This window comes from Lipotes vexillifer, unplaced genomic scaffold (genome assembly GCF_000442215.2).
Source record: "Lipotes vexillifer unplaced genomic scaffold, Lipotes_vexillifer_v1.1 scaffold397, whole genome shotgun sequence".
Lineage (NCBI taxonomy): Eukaryota > Metazoa > Chordata > Mammalia > Artiodactyla > Lipotidae > Lipotes > Lipotes vexillifer.
Window position 1 is genome coordinate 674333 of NW_006772681.1, and position 15659 is coordinate 689991.

General features: G+C 39.9%; 1 protein-coding gene across 2 annotated transcripts in view; it reads right to left on the reverse strand.

The window, feature by feature from the left end:
• RALGAPB (Ral GTPase activating protein non-catalytic subunit beta) overlaps nt 1-10702 on the reverse strand; it is a 77496-nt gene extending 66794 nt beyond the window's left edge. The window contains exons 1-2 of one of the 2 annotated variants that reach the window (XM_007447709.1): nt 10490-10675; nt 6579-6781 (exon numbers count right to left, since the gene is read on the reverse strand). In XM_007447709.1, the coding sequence (XP_007447771.1) occupies nt 6579-6781; nt 10490-10675 (389 nt within the window). Of the gene's footprint in view, nt 1-6578; nt 6782-10489 lie in introns of both variants that reach the window. The other variant, XM_007447710.1, reaches the window with a different exon arrangement.
• Between the last annotated feature and the right edge of the window lie 4957 nt (nt 10703-15659).

Sequence of the window (15659 nt, forward strand, 5' to 3'; positions counted from 1 at the left end):
AGAGTTGAATAGTTGTGACAGACACCGTATGGCCCACAAAGGCTAAAATATTTACTATATGACTCTTCACAAAAAGTTTGCCAACCACTGCTTTAGAAGAACATCACATTTTCTAAAGAAGTTTATTTGAACAATGAAGACACTAATCAATTTTAAACGATGGGTCACTCTTCACTCAATTATGCAAAAAGAAAAAAAAAAACTGATAGGCAAAAAGAGAAAGGTTACATCCACTCTGACTTAATCTCTAGCAAAGTAGTAGAGGCTGCTTCCTCTATTCTGAGTGTTAGTTTTCATAAAAACAACTAATTAAGTAAACTTGATGACAATTTTATGAACTATCTGAATAAAAAAAAAAATGAAACTTCCAGTAATAGATGAGATCGTAACTCCCAATATTTAGCACTGAAAATATTCAGCTCCCTAAGACATTACTGGCCATGAGAACTCTAATACTCAGTTCAGCACCCACTCAGAAGTATGCACACACACACACTTTTGAGAAAATAAGCTAACTACCAAACAGTAAGATAAACAATTTATAAGGTAGCCATGTTTCTCAAAAGAGAAAAGCCAAAGCAAAAGCCTAATTAACTCAAATGCCATTGATTTTTCTCATCAATACAAACTGAGCACTGAGAGTTGGTAAGAGTACAAAGAGGAAAGAAACACAGTGACAGTACTATCCATTAGACTGTCCCACACACTAAGAAAAAACCTAGTAAATTAGTCTCCTAAATGGGATGACAAGAAAGCATTAAAAGTATTGTATCATTTTAGAAGAACCTGCTTAGCCACAAACAATATGCCACTTACTTCCCATCATTTCCTGTTATAATTCTATTTGAAATCAATAAATATAAGCAACCAGCATTTTATTCACCCTAATGTAATACCAGTACTGCTCCAGGTACTGTGGAAGTCCAAACTATATACAACCTAGTTCCTACCCTCAAGTTAGTTAGATGGGGAAATGAGACGTACACATTTTAAAAGATAAGCAATAAAACTGGAGAGATACAAGAAGTACACAGGAAGTACCCTACAGGCTCAAAGAAGGTGTGATCCCTATGGGCCTGGATGATCAGGTAAGGCTGAATTTAAGATGAACCATCAAGAGAGAGATGTGGACAACTAGGACACATCTAGGACAGGGAGAGGAGGATGAGGATGGAAAAAGAGTAGGTAATGATGGAGAAGATCTTTAAGGAGTCTTGGGAGAATGTTTAATTTATGAGTGTGACCAAAGAGCAGGGCTCACGCAGAATTAGCAGCAGCTAATCTGGTTAGGGGCCAGATTACAGCAGGCATTTCACACAAGATAAGGAGTTTACAGGCATACCTCACTGTATTGCACTTCATTCTGTTGCACTTCACAGATATTGCAGTATTTTTACAAATTGAAGACTTGTGGCAATCCTGCATTGATTGAACAAGTCTATCAGCACCATTTTTCCAACTGCATTTGCTCACTTTGTGTCTCTGTGCCACATTTTGGTAATTCTCACAAGCAATATTTTCATTATTATATCTGTTATGGTGATTGTAATTGTTTTGGGGCACTACAAACCACGCTCATAAAAGACAGCGAACTTAACTGATAAATGTTGTGTGTGTTCTGACTGCTCCACCGACCGGCCATTTTCCTACTCTCCCTCTCTCCTCAGGCCTCCCTGCTCCCTGAGAGATAGCAATATTAGAATTAGGCCATTTAATAACCCTACAATGGCTTCTAAGTGTTCAAATGAAAGGAAGAATCATATTCAGCTCCCTAAGACATTACTGGCCATGAGAACTCTAATACTCAGTTCAGCACCCACTCAGAAGTATGCACACACACACACTTTTGAGAAAATAAGCTAACTACCAAACAGTAAGATAAACAATTTATAAGGTAGCCATGTTTCTCAAAAGAGAAAAGCCAAAGCAAAAGCCTAATTAACTCAAATGCCATTGATTTTTCTCATCAATACAAACTGAGCACTGAGAGTTGGTAAGAGTACAAAGAGGAAAGAAACACAGTGACAGTACTATCCATTAGACTGTCCCACACACTAAGAAAAAACCTAGTAAATTAGTCTCCTAAATGGGATGACAAGAAAGCATTAAAAGTATTGTATCATTTTAGAAGAACCTGCTTAGCCACAAACAATATGCCACTTACTTCCCATCATTTCCTGTTATAATTCTATTTGAAATCAATAAATATAAGCAACCAGCATTTTATTCACCCTAATGTAATACCAGTACTGCTCCAGGTACTGTGGAAGTCCAAACTATATACAACCTAGTTCCTACCCTCAAGTTAGTTAGATGGGGAAATGAGACGTACACATTTTAAAAGATAAGCAATAAAACTGGAGAGATACAAGAAGTACACAGGAAGTACCCTACAGGCTCAAAGAAGGTGTGATCCCTATGGGCCTGGATGATCAGGTAAGGCTGAATTTAAGATGAACCATCAAGAGAGAGATGTGGACAACTAGGACACATCTAGGACAGGGAGAGGAGGATGAGGATGGAAAAAGAGTAGGTAATGATGGAGAAGATCTTTAAGGAGTCTTGGGAGAATGTTTAATTTATGAGTGTGACCAAAGAGCAGGGCTCACGCAGAATTAGCAGCAGCTAATCTGGTTAGGGGCCAGATTACAGCAGGCATTTCACACAAGATAAGGAGTTTACAGGCATACCTCACTGTATTGCACTTCATTCTGTTGCACTTCACAGATATTGCAGTATTTTTACAAATTGAAGACTTGTGGCAATCCTGCATTGATTGAACAAGTCTATCAGCACCATTTTTCCAACTGCATTTGCTCACTTTGTGTCTCTGTGCCACATTTTGGTAATTCTCACAAGCAATATTTTCATTATTATATCTGTTATGGTGATTGTAATTGTTTTGGGGCACTACAAACCACGCTCATAAAAGACAGCGAACTTAACTGATAAATGTTGTGTGTGTTCTGACTGCTCCACCGACCGGCCATTTTCCTACTCTCCCTCTCTCCTCAGGCCTCCCTGCTCCCTGAGAGATAGCAATATTAGAATTAGGCCATTTAATAACCCTACAATGGCTTCTAAGTGTTCAAATGAAAGGAAGAATCATGTCTCTCACTTTAAATCAAAAGCTAGAAACAACAAGGACGTACCTTATAGCACAGGGAACCATATTTAGTACCCTGTAATAACCTATAATGGAAAAGAATCTGAAAAAGAATATACATATATATGTGTGTGTTTATATATGTATGTGTGTGTACATATATATATATATGTATATATATATACAAAAAAAAAAACTGAATCACTTTGCTGTACACCAGAATCTAACACAACATTGTAAAAAGGTAGAAATGATTAAGCTTAGTGAGGAAGGCAAGTCAAAAGCCAAGACAGGCTGGAAGCTAGACCTCTTGCACCAATTAGCCAAACTGTGAATGCAAAGGAAAAGTTCTTGAAGGAAATCAGAAGTGCTACTCCAGCGAACACACAAATGATAAGAAGAGAAACAGGCTTACTACTGATATGAAGAAAGTTTTAGTGTCTGGATAGAAGATCAAACCAGCCACAACAATGCCTTAAGCCAAAGCCTAATCCAGAGCAAGCCCCTAACTCTCTTCAGTTCTATGAAGGCTGAGAGCAGTGAGGAAGCTGCAGAAGGAAAGTCTGAAGCCAGCAGAGGCTGGTTCATGAAGTTTAAGGAAATGTCTCCATTTAAAAAAAAAAAAAAAGTGCAAGATGAAGCAGCAATTGCTAATGTAAAAGCTGTAGCAAGTTATCCAGAAGATGTAGCCAAGATAATTAGAGTGACCACACTAAACAACAGATTTTCAATGGAGACAAAACAGCCTACAGCCTTCTATTGGAAGAAGATGCCATCTAGGACTTTCATAGCTAGAGAGAAGTCAACTCCTGGCTTCAAAGCCTCAAAGGTCAAGCTGACTCTCTGGTTAGGGGCTAATGCAGCTGGTGACTTCAAGTTGAAGCCAATGCTCATTCACCATTCTGAAAATCCTAGGGCCCCTAAAAATTATGCTAAATCTACTCTGCCTGTGCCATATAAATGAAATAAAGCCTGGATGCCAGCACATCTGTTTACAACATTTTAAGCCCACTGGTGAGACCTACTGCTCAGAAGAAAAGATGCCTTTCAAAATATTACTGCTCATTAACAATGCACCTGGGTCATCCAAGAGCTCTAATGGATGTGGACAAAGAATGTCATCTGCCATTTCAGTAAACAAACAATATTGTGGCCATAAAGCCATCAGCCACTGCAGCTGCCCCCCCACCCCCATGGTGCACCCTGAGGGGACTTTAGGACAGAGAGAAACAAAATAGTGGCCCTAGACAGTTAAGATGCATACCAAAGGAATAATTTCAATGAGCCCAAACTCTTGCAGCTTCCCATATACAGAAAGGCACTAAAATCATTAACTTGAGATGCCTGTTTTATGATTAGCAGTAGTCTTTTGATGTTCCACTACACAGTTTTGGTTTTTTCCCAGCAAAACTCATATACATCCTCGCTCCTCCCTTACCTCTTTGGAACAGCCCCTCAGAACTGAGAAACAGTATCCGGGCTATAGTCTTCAGTAAGTCCGCCAAATAAAACATAATTCTCAACTTTTCGACTGTGCAGTTTTTTCAGTCAACACTGAGATGTACAACAAGATTAATGTTTGCCTGCTAACCCAAAATCCATTCTGCTGCCCACGGATCAAGGAGCAATTCCGACTTTCAAGTTTTATTATTTAAGAAATACATTTCTTAAGACTATAGCTGCCACAGACAGCGATTCCTCTGATGGATCTGGGCAAAGGAAATTGAAAACCCTCTGGAAAGGATTCACCATTCTAAATGGCATTAAGAATATTTATGTCATGGGAAGAGATCAAAACATCAATATTAATAAGAGTCTGGAAGAAGCTGATTTCAACCCTCACGGATGACTTTGAGGGGCTCAAGACTTCAGTGGTGGAAGTAAATGCAGATATGGCAGAAATAATAAGAGAACTAAAATCAGAAGTGGAGTGCGAAGATGTGACTGAATTGCTGCAATCTCATAATAAAACTTTAATGGAACAGGAGTTGCTTCTTATGGATGAGCAGAGAAAGTGGTTTCCTGAGATGGAATCTACTCCCGGTGAAGATGCTGTGAAAATTATTGAAATGACAACAAAGAATTTAGAATATTACATAAACTTAGTTGATAAAGCAGCAGCAGGGTCTGAGAGGATTAACTCCAATTTTGAAAGAACTACTGTAGGTAAAATGCTATCAAACAACATTGTATGCTACAGACAAATCGTTCATGAACTGAAGAGTCAATCAACGTGGTAGACTTCACTGTTGTCTTATTTTAACACATTGCCACAGCCACCCAAGCTTCAGCAACCACCCTGATCAGTCAGCAGCCATCGCATTGAGGCAGGACCCTCCACTAGCAAAAAGATTTCAGTTCACTAAAGGCTCAGATGGTTAACATTTTTCAGCAATGCTAGTATTTTTTAATCAAGATATGTAATTTTTTTTTAGACATAATGCTATTGCATATTTACAGACTACAGTATAGTATAAAAACTTTTACGTACTGGGAAACCGAAAAATTCATGTGACTTGCTTTATTTCAATGATTGCTTTATTGTGGTGGTCTGCAACCAAACCTGCAATATCTTGAGGTATGTTTGTACAACTGATCCTATAGACCAGAGCTCTTAATGGAGATTCCTCTTTTTTAATTCAGATTTTTCCAAAGTAATCTTCCTTCTAAATTTAAAAAGTTAAAATTTACAGGGCTGGTTTTTGGATGATTCAAAGTCCTCATCATCTGACAGACCAAAAGCCCTAACCAGAACTTTTCCAAAAGGAGGGAAGCCCACTTGCCCCTTCCACAGACATAAAAAACAGCTGAAAACAGATTTTTCTCAAAGTAAATCCCTACAAATAGGTAGGCAACTAATGCTTTCTTCTCCATTATTTTCTATATTTCCAAAATCCTTTATAGTGACATATAATTCTTTAAGAATGGGAAAAAAATGTTTTAGGCACAAGTAAGGCAATCTTACAATATTTAAGGTCTCTGCCGCAGAGATAGGGGAAAAACTCAATAATAAACTGTCAAGAGTATTCTTTTGGCCTACTACAAATGTGCCTATAATTTCAAATCTGCTTACTTCAATGTCTTCATTCTCTCATAAGAAAGATTCATTTTAAGGTAGATGGCTTAGCCGCCATTAGCTTAAGTGGAGACAAGAATTATGTTAGGCAAAAGTATGGCTTTTTTTGACTGGAAGGGAAAGGGGTCACAGTATTTTAACATCTAATAGCTATCAGATCTTAGAAGCAAAGCCAAAAGCCGTTAAAATGAACACACACTTGTTAAAGAGTCCTAGTAAACATTATATAAGCCCATCTCTCTCATTCATATTAACACACTCTTTAACTGAACAAGTAATGAAAGTTACTGTTCAAAGGTCTAACAATGAAATCAGTTCCTATAATATAAAAAAGTAACATTGATGAGTAGTTTATTATGATCCTAATAACAGGCCAGATAGACTAGTATAGCTTACCTTGGTACAAAAAGATTCTGCAGGTGTTTTAGTATACTTTGAACATATAGATTAGGCTCTTTAATAACTGGCAATGGAATAGAATCTTTCGGCAACACTAAAGCCATAATCCAGTCAGTATATACATCAACACAATATTTTACAGTCTCTCCGTCCAATGGAAGGGTCAGTCCATAGCAAATTACTTCCATGGTCCATTTTACCTAAACAAAAGAAAATATACATATAGAAGTATTACACATTCCTATCTGTATATCAGTACACTGATTTAAAATGTTAACCTCTTATTGTCAAAAACCTCTCAACTGAAGTATATTCATCTCAACATACATCAGATTAATTCTACAGAATGTACTTTCCACGTATAAGACATACTCAGGGGGCTTCCCTGGTGGCGCAGTGGCTGAGAGTCTGCCTGCCGATGCAGGGGACACGGGTTCGTGCCCCGGTCCAGGAAGATCCCACATGCCGCGGAGCAGCTAGGCCCGTGAGCCATGGCCGCTGAGCCTGCGCGTCCAGAGCCTGTGCTCCGCAACAGGAGAGGCCACAACAGTGAGAGGCCCGCGTACCGCAAAAAAAAAAGAAAAAAGACATACTCAGACAACGTTTCCTAAGCAAAAGATTTAAGAAGAAAATAAATTACTTATTTCTAATTAAGCCTATGTTGGCTTTCACCCTTTAAATATTATTATTGTTTGCTCTGTAAAATAAAAAGTACAGGTCATCTTGATTTTCCATAGAGATTGGAGGCACAGAAATAGAAAATTTTAGATATTTTTCTCCACTTAATTTGCATGCGGGTATGTGTGTCATTTAGGAAATCACTTACATAAATTTAATTATATTCTATTTCCAGATTATGCAACTTTAACAAACAACAGGAAGGAAAATGAACTGCCCAGCTCTTATTTTGTGACTATTTTCGTTGGCAAAGAAAACAATATTTTAAATGGAAGGGCAAGAACAAACACAGGTCAGAAGTGACTGAAGCTGGGTAAGATCTCAAAAAGGCACTTAGCTGCACTAAACGAGTTCCAGCCTCCTGACCTGTCTGAATCACAGGGGCCGAGAGAAGGTGCCTAAGAGACTGCTGACCCACTGCTTGCAGTCATGAACAAATAAGGCACAATGAGAAAGGGGAAATGGCCTAATTTGCAAAAGAGGATGAAACTATACTCCAGATAATGTAGACTGGAAAGTTTAAGTGAATTCCAGACAAAACTCTGGGACAAATTACTAAGCAGATGATCAGTGAGCACTTATGAAAGGGAAGCAGGGTCACTGAGAACCAGCCTGCTCAAAAAGAACAAGTCATGCCAGACAAGCTTCATTCCTTTATTAAGAGGGTTACTATGAAGGCAGCTGACAAATGTAGAAACCTGGCACTGATTTAAAATCAGTTTCTGAGGTACTTTCATAAATATTATCTAAACATCAAAATAACTGGTGTGAGAGGGTAAACTATCCTCATTTTATTTTTATTTTTTATTTTTATTTTCTGGCCACACTGCATGGCTCGTGGAATCTTACTCCCCCAACTAGGGATCAAACGTGTACCCCCTGCAGTGGAAGCGTGGAGTCTTAACCACTGGACCGCCAGGGAAGTCCCCATCCTCATTTCATACGTAAGAAAACTGAAGTTTAGCAAATTAAGCAATTTGGACCATGGCACTCGTTTGGAAATGCTGGAGCTGAAAATCTGATCCCTGGTCTTCCAACTAGAAATCTAAAGCTATTCTCACCATGCCATTAACAGCCTTCTCTGGCAAAGGGGGAACTGGGCTTTAACAAGAAATTTGGTCCTTGTGGACAATATGGAAAGATACAGCCCAGAAGGAGGTAGAATGGTTGGATTTGTAACTGGTCAAAATAACATGGGAGAATAGCAGTGGATTACTGTACCAAGATCATTTTGGAAGAAGATGCCCAATGGCATGCCAAAGGCTCTGCCAAGATTTTAACTTAGAGAAAAACAGATTACATGCTGACCATTTGCAGATATCACAAAGCTAAAAAAAAAAAAAACTAACTTGTTAAATAGAAATTCAGGATTCAAAAAGATTATAACAGCTTTGGGCTTCCCTGGTGGCGCAGTGGTTAAGAATTCGCCTGCCAATGCAGGGGACACGGGTTCAAGCCCTGGTCCAGGAAGATCCCACATGCCGTGGAGCACTTACGTGCGCCACAACTACTGAGCCTGCGCTCTAGAGCCTGCGAGCCACAACTACTGAAGCCCGTGCACCACAACTACTGAAGCCCGCATGCCTAGAGCCCATGCTTCACAACAAGAGGAGCCACCCCAATAAGAAGCCCATGCACCGCAATGAAGAGTAGACCCTGCTCACCACAACTAGAGAAAGCCCGCGCACAGCAACAAAGACCCAACTCAGCCGAACATAAATAAATAAAATAACTTAAAAAAAATATTATAACAGCTTAAAACTAAAGCTGAATCTAACAAGACAAATACATGTACTGAAATTTTTAACCTCAGAACTACAAAGGCTAAGGGTAGAAAATACATAACAACAATATAAAAGAAAGTAACATATAACAGCAATAAATGTTAAAAGTGACTATAAAAACACAGTGAAGCTGTGACAAATGAGGTGGGAAGGGGTATGGAGGGGGTGGGATTTAGCTGAACTAGAGAAAGAATTTTAAAAGAGGTTGCAAGTCCCTAATTATCACAGGAAAGACCAAGGAGAAGATATCTTTGGTAATATCTTCACACAACAGTTCAACTGTATAATTCGAGAGGACACTGGATTCAAGACCTATTCTCTCATATCCTTTTGAGGGTAGGAAAGGAGAAAAAACAAGGGCTACACTGAGCACCTTTATCTACTCACATGCCATCTCTTCCCAGGAGAGGGCAGAAGGAGTTACAGACACCAAGAAGAGAGTGCGCAGGACAAGTGCTGGTCCTCGGGGTAAGTCTCTGCCAGGGCACTCATGAGAAGAAAATGCTCCTCAGTATGAGGGGCTTCCCCTTTGGCAACCCAGGCTCTTTGGCCTACAGAGGGTAAATAAAATACTTCCTGAGCTATAAACCTTAGTCTCCTAACTAGAGTTGTCTTATATCTAGATTAAGTCTAATCTCTCCTTCACAAGAAATCAAAATGTAAGTGAAAAACGGTGCGGTGTCTGAGAAACAGGTAAACCCAAAGCCTAAAGGTTGTATGAATGTCCTCAAGCACAGGGGACAAGTTCTAATCCCGATCTTAGCCAGACCTCATACTAGCAAGCTCTGTAACACTCCATTCTCAGGGCCCCTTCATGACTCCCCACTGGCAACTTAACTTCAGCCCCGTCCCCTGAACCCAAGAACAGAGGACCAGCTCTAGGACAAACCACTCCAAAAGCTCCTCATCTTTAGGAACAGCAAACACAACCCCCATTCCAACCACGTGGGCTCACAGCTATACAGACTTAGCTGACCTGTAGCACTCTTAAACCTAGAAGTCAGACAAGGGTAGACTGGGATGGAGACAGCGGGAGAGCCTCAAGTGCAGCGCACATGTGTAGCCTGAAGACAACACAAGATGGGCCTTCAGTCAGAGGCCATCTAGACGTAGGAATGAAGACCTTTCAAACACAACCTCTGAATGGAAATCTGAAGACTAAGCCTAAAACTTAGGAAAAGGGACCTGACAGGCAAGTCTCTGTCTCAGCTCACAGCTCAAGTGGAGAACTGGGTCCAGCTAGCAGGAAGTCCCAACAGCACAATGGTACAACCTATTCCTCATAACCCCCACAGACTCTGGGCCCCAACCCACAACCCAAATACGGTCAAGTTAAGATGTCACACTACACTGAGCAGAAATCCACTTAAAAAGACAATGTTAAACAAATTATTCTGTAACAAACTTATATTTTCACAGAGTAGAATGAAATGAAAAAACACTTACTTCTTTGTCAGTTTTCAACAAACTCTCACCACCAGCCGCTGAAAGGGTACCTAAGGCCTGCCCGAGAGGATGAACCACCGCATTGGCCACCTCTCGCCCAACGCTCTCTGGATAGCTGTGTAGCACACTGGTGTGACCCTGATCATTCTGAATCACCAAATGCAGCGACCTCCACTCAGAGTACATCGTGCCGCTAAAGGACTATCCAAATGGCACCTGAAAAGACAAAAGAGAATTACAAGTCAAACTATATTGCTGCAAACTAATATAACTTAGTAAAATACATATTTACCCTACATAGCAAGATAAAGAAGCTGTAAATATACTGCCTTGAGAAGACTGAGGAAAAAAAACATTTAAATGTCTTGAGAATGTCCTAAATAGCCTCTTAGTGAGATCAGGTAGGAAAGGCAGACCCTGGGAAGCAGCTCTTTGAGCACCTCCCCAAAAGAGCCCTCAGAAGCCCAGAGTAGAGCTAGGGCAGACGACCACCATGCAAGGGGATTAAATAATCAAATTTGGTACACTCACAGCATGAGGGAACCTTCTACATTTCATGTTCCAGGATAGAAAAAGATAGAAGAAGGGTATGCTCTAAGTAGGAAAGGGAGACAAAGGAAAGGGTTTACTCTAGGGCCCAGATTTTTCAGTCAACAGTTTCCAAGTACCTATTACTTGCTAGAAACATACCGCTGCAATTTCCCACCAATGCCCTCAAATCAGACATAAAATTCTTTGAGAATATTTCATTATCTACAGCAGTGGCATACATTCTTCTGGCAATGGGTCCCCTGGAAGTCAATGTCCTTCAGAAAACATGTAAAGACCTGCCACTTACTGAGCATTTACTACATACTACTCATGAAATCACACAACTCTATGAAAATTAAGTAATGCTATCCCTAATTCACAGATGAAAAAACTGAGGCATAGAGAGGTCTGCTGCTTCCCTGAGGCTTCACAACTGTAACATGGTAGAGGTGGGTTTTGAGTCCACATCTGTTGGGCTCCAGGGACCATGCTCTTAACCATAGCAGGTACTGCCCCTCCCTAACCTATACATTCTCCATGACATGTCCTGCTTTTCCCTATGCTGTATATTCTCCATGAAAAGATATCTAAGTCTACCATACAAATGAGAAACTTTAGCCACAGAAAACATATCTATATGAATGCAATGTAAATATTACAATCATAAATGCCATACTCATGAGGAGAATCAAGGATGGTTAGTCCTTTCCAATTAATTTCTATTAACTTTCATTTTCTACTTGCTCTGAAATCTGTTTGCCCAGCCAGCAGAGTTTAAGAATACACTTAAGCTTTAAAAAGTTCTATCCCTTAAACTAGTTTTTCTTCAAACTGGTAGCTTTGTTTAATTTTATCTTACAAAGCCTCATTCTGGCTCAATAAGTATCAGTGTTTTTCAAGAGGATATGGTCCTCCTCTGAACCAAGAGGCCCTGAAAATGGGAAGGCAGAAAGGATGCACCAGAATCGAACAAGGTACCTACAATGTGAAGGATGGGTGGATGCGACTGACTGTTAAAGTTGCCTCAATTTCCTTAGGATTTATAAGGAACCCCCCTAAGGATATAAGCACTCTCAAAAACGGACAGGAAAATTTGACGGAGTAGAAGGACGTGCTCTCACTCCCTCTTGTGAGAACACCAGAATGACAACTAGCTGCTGGACAATCATCAACACAAAGACACTAGAACTCACCAAAAAAGATACCCCACATCCAAAGACAAAGGAGAAGCTGCAATGAGACAGTAGGAGGGGCACAATCACAGTAAAATCAAATCCCATAACTGCCGGGTGGGTGACTCACAGACTGGAGAACACTTATACCACAGAAGTCCACCCACTGGAGTGAAGGTTCTGAGCCCCACGTCAGGCTTCCCAACCTGGGGGTCCAGCAATGGGAAGAGGAATTCCTAGAGAATCAGACTTTGAAGGCTAGTGGCATTTGATTGCAGGGATTTGATTCAACAGGACTGGGGGAAACAGAGACTCCACTCTTGGAGGGCACACACAAAGTAGTGTGCACATCGGGACCCAGGGGAAGGAGCAGTGACCCCAGGGAAGACTGAACCAGACATACCTGCTAGTGTTGAAGGGTCTCCTGCAGAGGCGAGGGGTGGCTGTGGCTCACTGTGGGGACAAGGACACTTGCAACAGAAGTTCTGGGAAGTACTCCTTGGCGTGAGCCCTCCCAGAGTCCACCATTAGCCCCACCAAAGAGCCCAGTAGGCTCCAGTGTTAGGTTGCCTCAGGCCAAACCACCACAGGGAGGGAATCCAGCCCCACGTACCAGCAGTCAAGTGGATTAAAGTTTTACTGAGTTCTGCCCACCAGAGCACCAGTCAGCTCTACCCACCACCAGTCCCTCCCATCAGGAAACTTGCACAAGCCTCTTAGAAAGCCTCATCCACCAGAGGGCAGACAGCAGAAACAAGAAGAGCTACAATCCTGCAGCCTGTGGAACAAAAACCATATTCACAGAAAGATGGACAAGATGAAAAGGCTGAAAGCTATGTACCAGATGAAGGAACAAGATAAAACCCCAGAAAAACAACTAAATGAAGTGGAGATAGGCAACCTTCCAGAAAAAGAATTCAAAATAATGATAGTGAAGATGATCCAGGACCTCGGAAAAAGAATGGAGGCAAAGATCGAGAAGGTGTAACAAAGACCTAGAAGAATTAAAGAACAAACAGAGATGAACAATACAATAACTGAAATGAAAACTACACTAGAAGGAATCAATAGCAGAATAACTGAGGCAGAAGAACGAATAAGCGACCTGGAAGACAGAATGGTAGAATTCACTGCTGTGGAACAGAATAAAGAAAAAAGAAGGAAAAGAAATGAAGAAAGCATAAGAGACCTCTGGGACAACATTAAACTCAACAACATTCACATTATAGGGGTCCCAGAAGGAGAAGAGAGAGAGAAAGGACCCAAGAAAATATCTGAAGAGATTATAGTCGAAAACTTCCCTAACGTGGGAAAGGAAATAGCCACCCAAGTCCAGGAAGTGCAGCAAGTCCCATACAGGATAAACCCAAGGAGAAACACACCAGGACACATAGTAATCAAATTGGCAAAAATTAAAGACAAAGAAAAATTATTGAAAGCAGCAAGGGAAAAACGACAAATAACATACAAGGGAACTCCCATAAGGTTAAGAGCTGATTTCTCAGAAGAAACTCTACAAGCCAGAAGGGAGTGGCATGATATACTTAAAGTGATGAAAGGGAAGAACCTACAACCAAGATTACTCTACCCAGCAAGGATCTCATTCAGATTCAATGGAGAAATCAAAAGCTTTACAGACAAGCAAAAGCTAAGAGAATTCAGCACCACCAAACCAGCTCTACAACAAATGCTAAAGGGACTTCTCTAAGTGGGAAACTCAAGAGAAAAAAAGGACCTACAAAAACAAACCCAAAACAACTAAGAAAATCATAATAGGAACATACATATCGATAATTACCTTAAACGTGAATGGATTAAATGCTCCAACCAAAAGACACAGGCTTGCTAAAAGGATACAAAAACAAGACCCACATATATTCTGTCTACAAGAGACCCACTTCAGACCTAGGGACACATACAAACTGAAAGTGAGGGGATGGAAAAAGATATTCCATGCAAATGGAAATCAAAAGAAAGCTGGAGTAGCAATACTCATATCAGATAAAATAGACTTTAAAATAATGTTATAAGAGACAAGGAAGGACACTACATAATGATGAAAGGATCAATCCAAGAAGAAGATATAACAATTACAAATACATATGCACCCAACATAGGAGCACCTCAATACATAAGGCAACTGCTAACAGCTAAAAAAGAGAAAATAGACAGTAACACAATAATAGTGGGGGACTTTAACACCTCGCCTACACCAATGGACAGATCAACCAAAATGAAAATAAATAAGGAAACAGAAGCTTTAAATGACACAATAGACCAGATAGATTTAATTGATATTTATAATACATTCCATCCAGAAACAGCAGATTACACTTTCTTCTCAAGTGCGCACAGAACATTCTCCAGGATAGATCACATGCTGGGTCACAAATCAAGCCTCAGTAAATTTAAGAAAATTGAAATCATATCTAGCATCTTTTCTGACAACGCTATGAGATTAGAAATCAATTACAGGGGAAAAAAACGTAAAAAACACAAACACATGGAGGCTAAACAATACATTGCTAAATAACTAAGAGATCACTGAAGAAATCAAAGAGGAAATGAAAAAATACCTAGAGACAAATGACAATGAACACACAGAGAATCCAAAACCTATAGGATGCAGCAAAAGCAGTTCTAAGAGGGAAGTTTATAGCTATACAAGCCTACCTCAAGAAACAAGAAACATCTCAAATAAACAATCTAACCTTACACCTACAGGAACTACAGGAAGAAGAACAAACAAAACACAAAGTTATCAGAAGGAAAGAAATCATAAAGATCAGAGCAGAAATAAATGAAATAGAAACAAAGGAAACGAGAGCAAACATCAATAAAACAAAAAGCTGGTTCTTTGAAAGATAAACAGAATTGATAAACCATTAGCCAGATTCATCAAGAAAAAGAGGGAGAGGACTCAAATCAATAAAATTAGAAATGAAAAAGGAGAAGTTACAACAGACACCACAGAAATACAAAGCATCCTAAGAAACCACTACAAGCAACTCTATGCCAATGAAATGGACAACCTGGGAGAAATGGACAAATTCTCAGAAAGGTACAACCTTCCAAGACTGAACCAGGAAGAAATAGAAAATATGAACATACCAATCACAAGTAATGAAATTGAAACTGTGATTAAAACTCTTCCAACAAACAAAAGTCCAGGACCAGATGGCTTCACAGGTGAATTCTATCAAACATTTAGAGAAGAGCTAACACCCATCCTTCTCAAACTCTTCCAAAAAACTGCAGAGGAAGGAACACTCCCAAACTCATTCTATGAGGCCACCATCACCCTGATACCAAAACCAGACGAAGATACTACAAAAAAAGAAAATTACAGACCAATATCACTCATGAATATAGATGCAAAAATCCTCAACAAAATACTAGTAAACAGAATCCAACAACACATTAAAAGGATCATACACCATGATCAAGTGGGATTTATCCGAGGGATG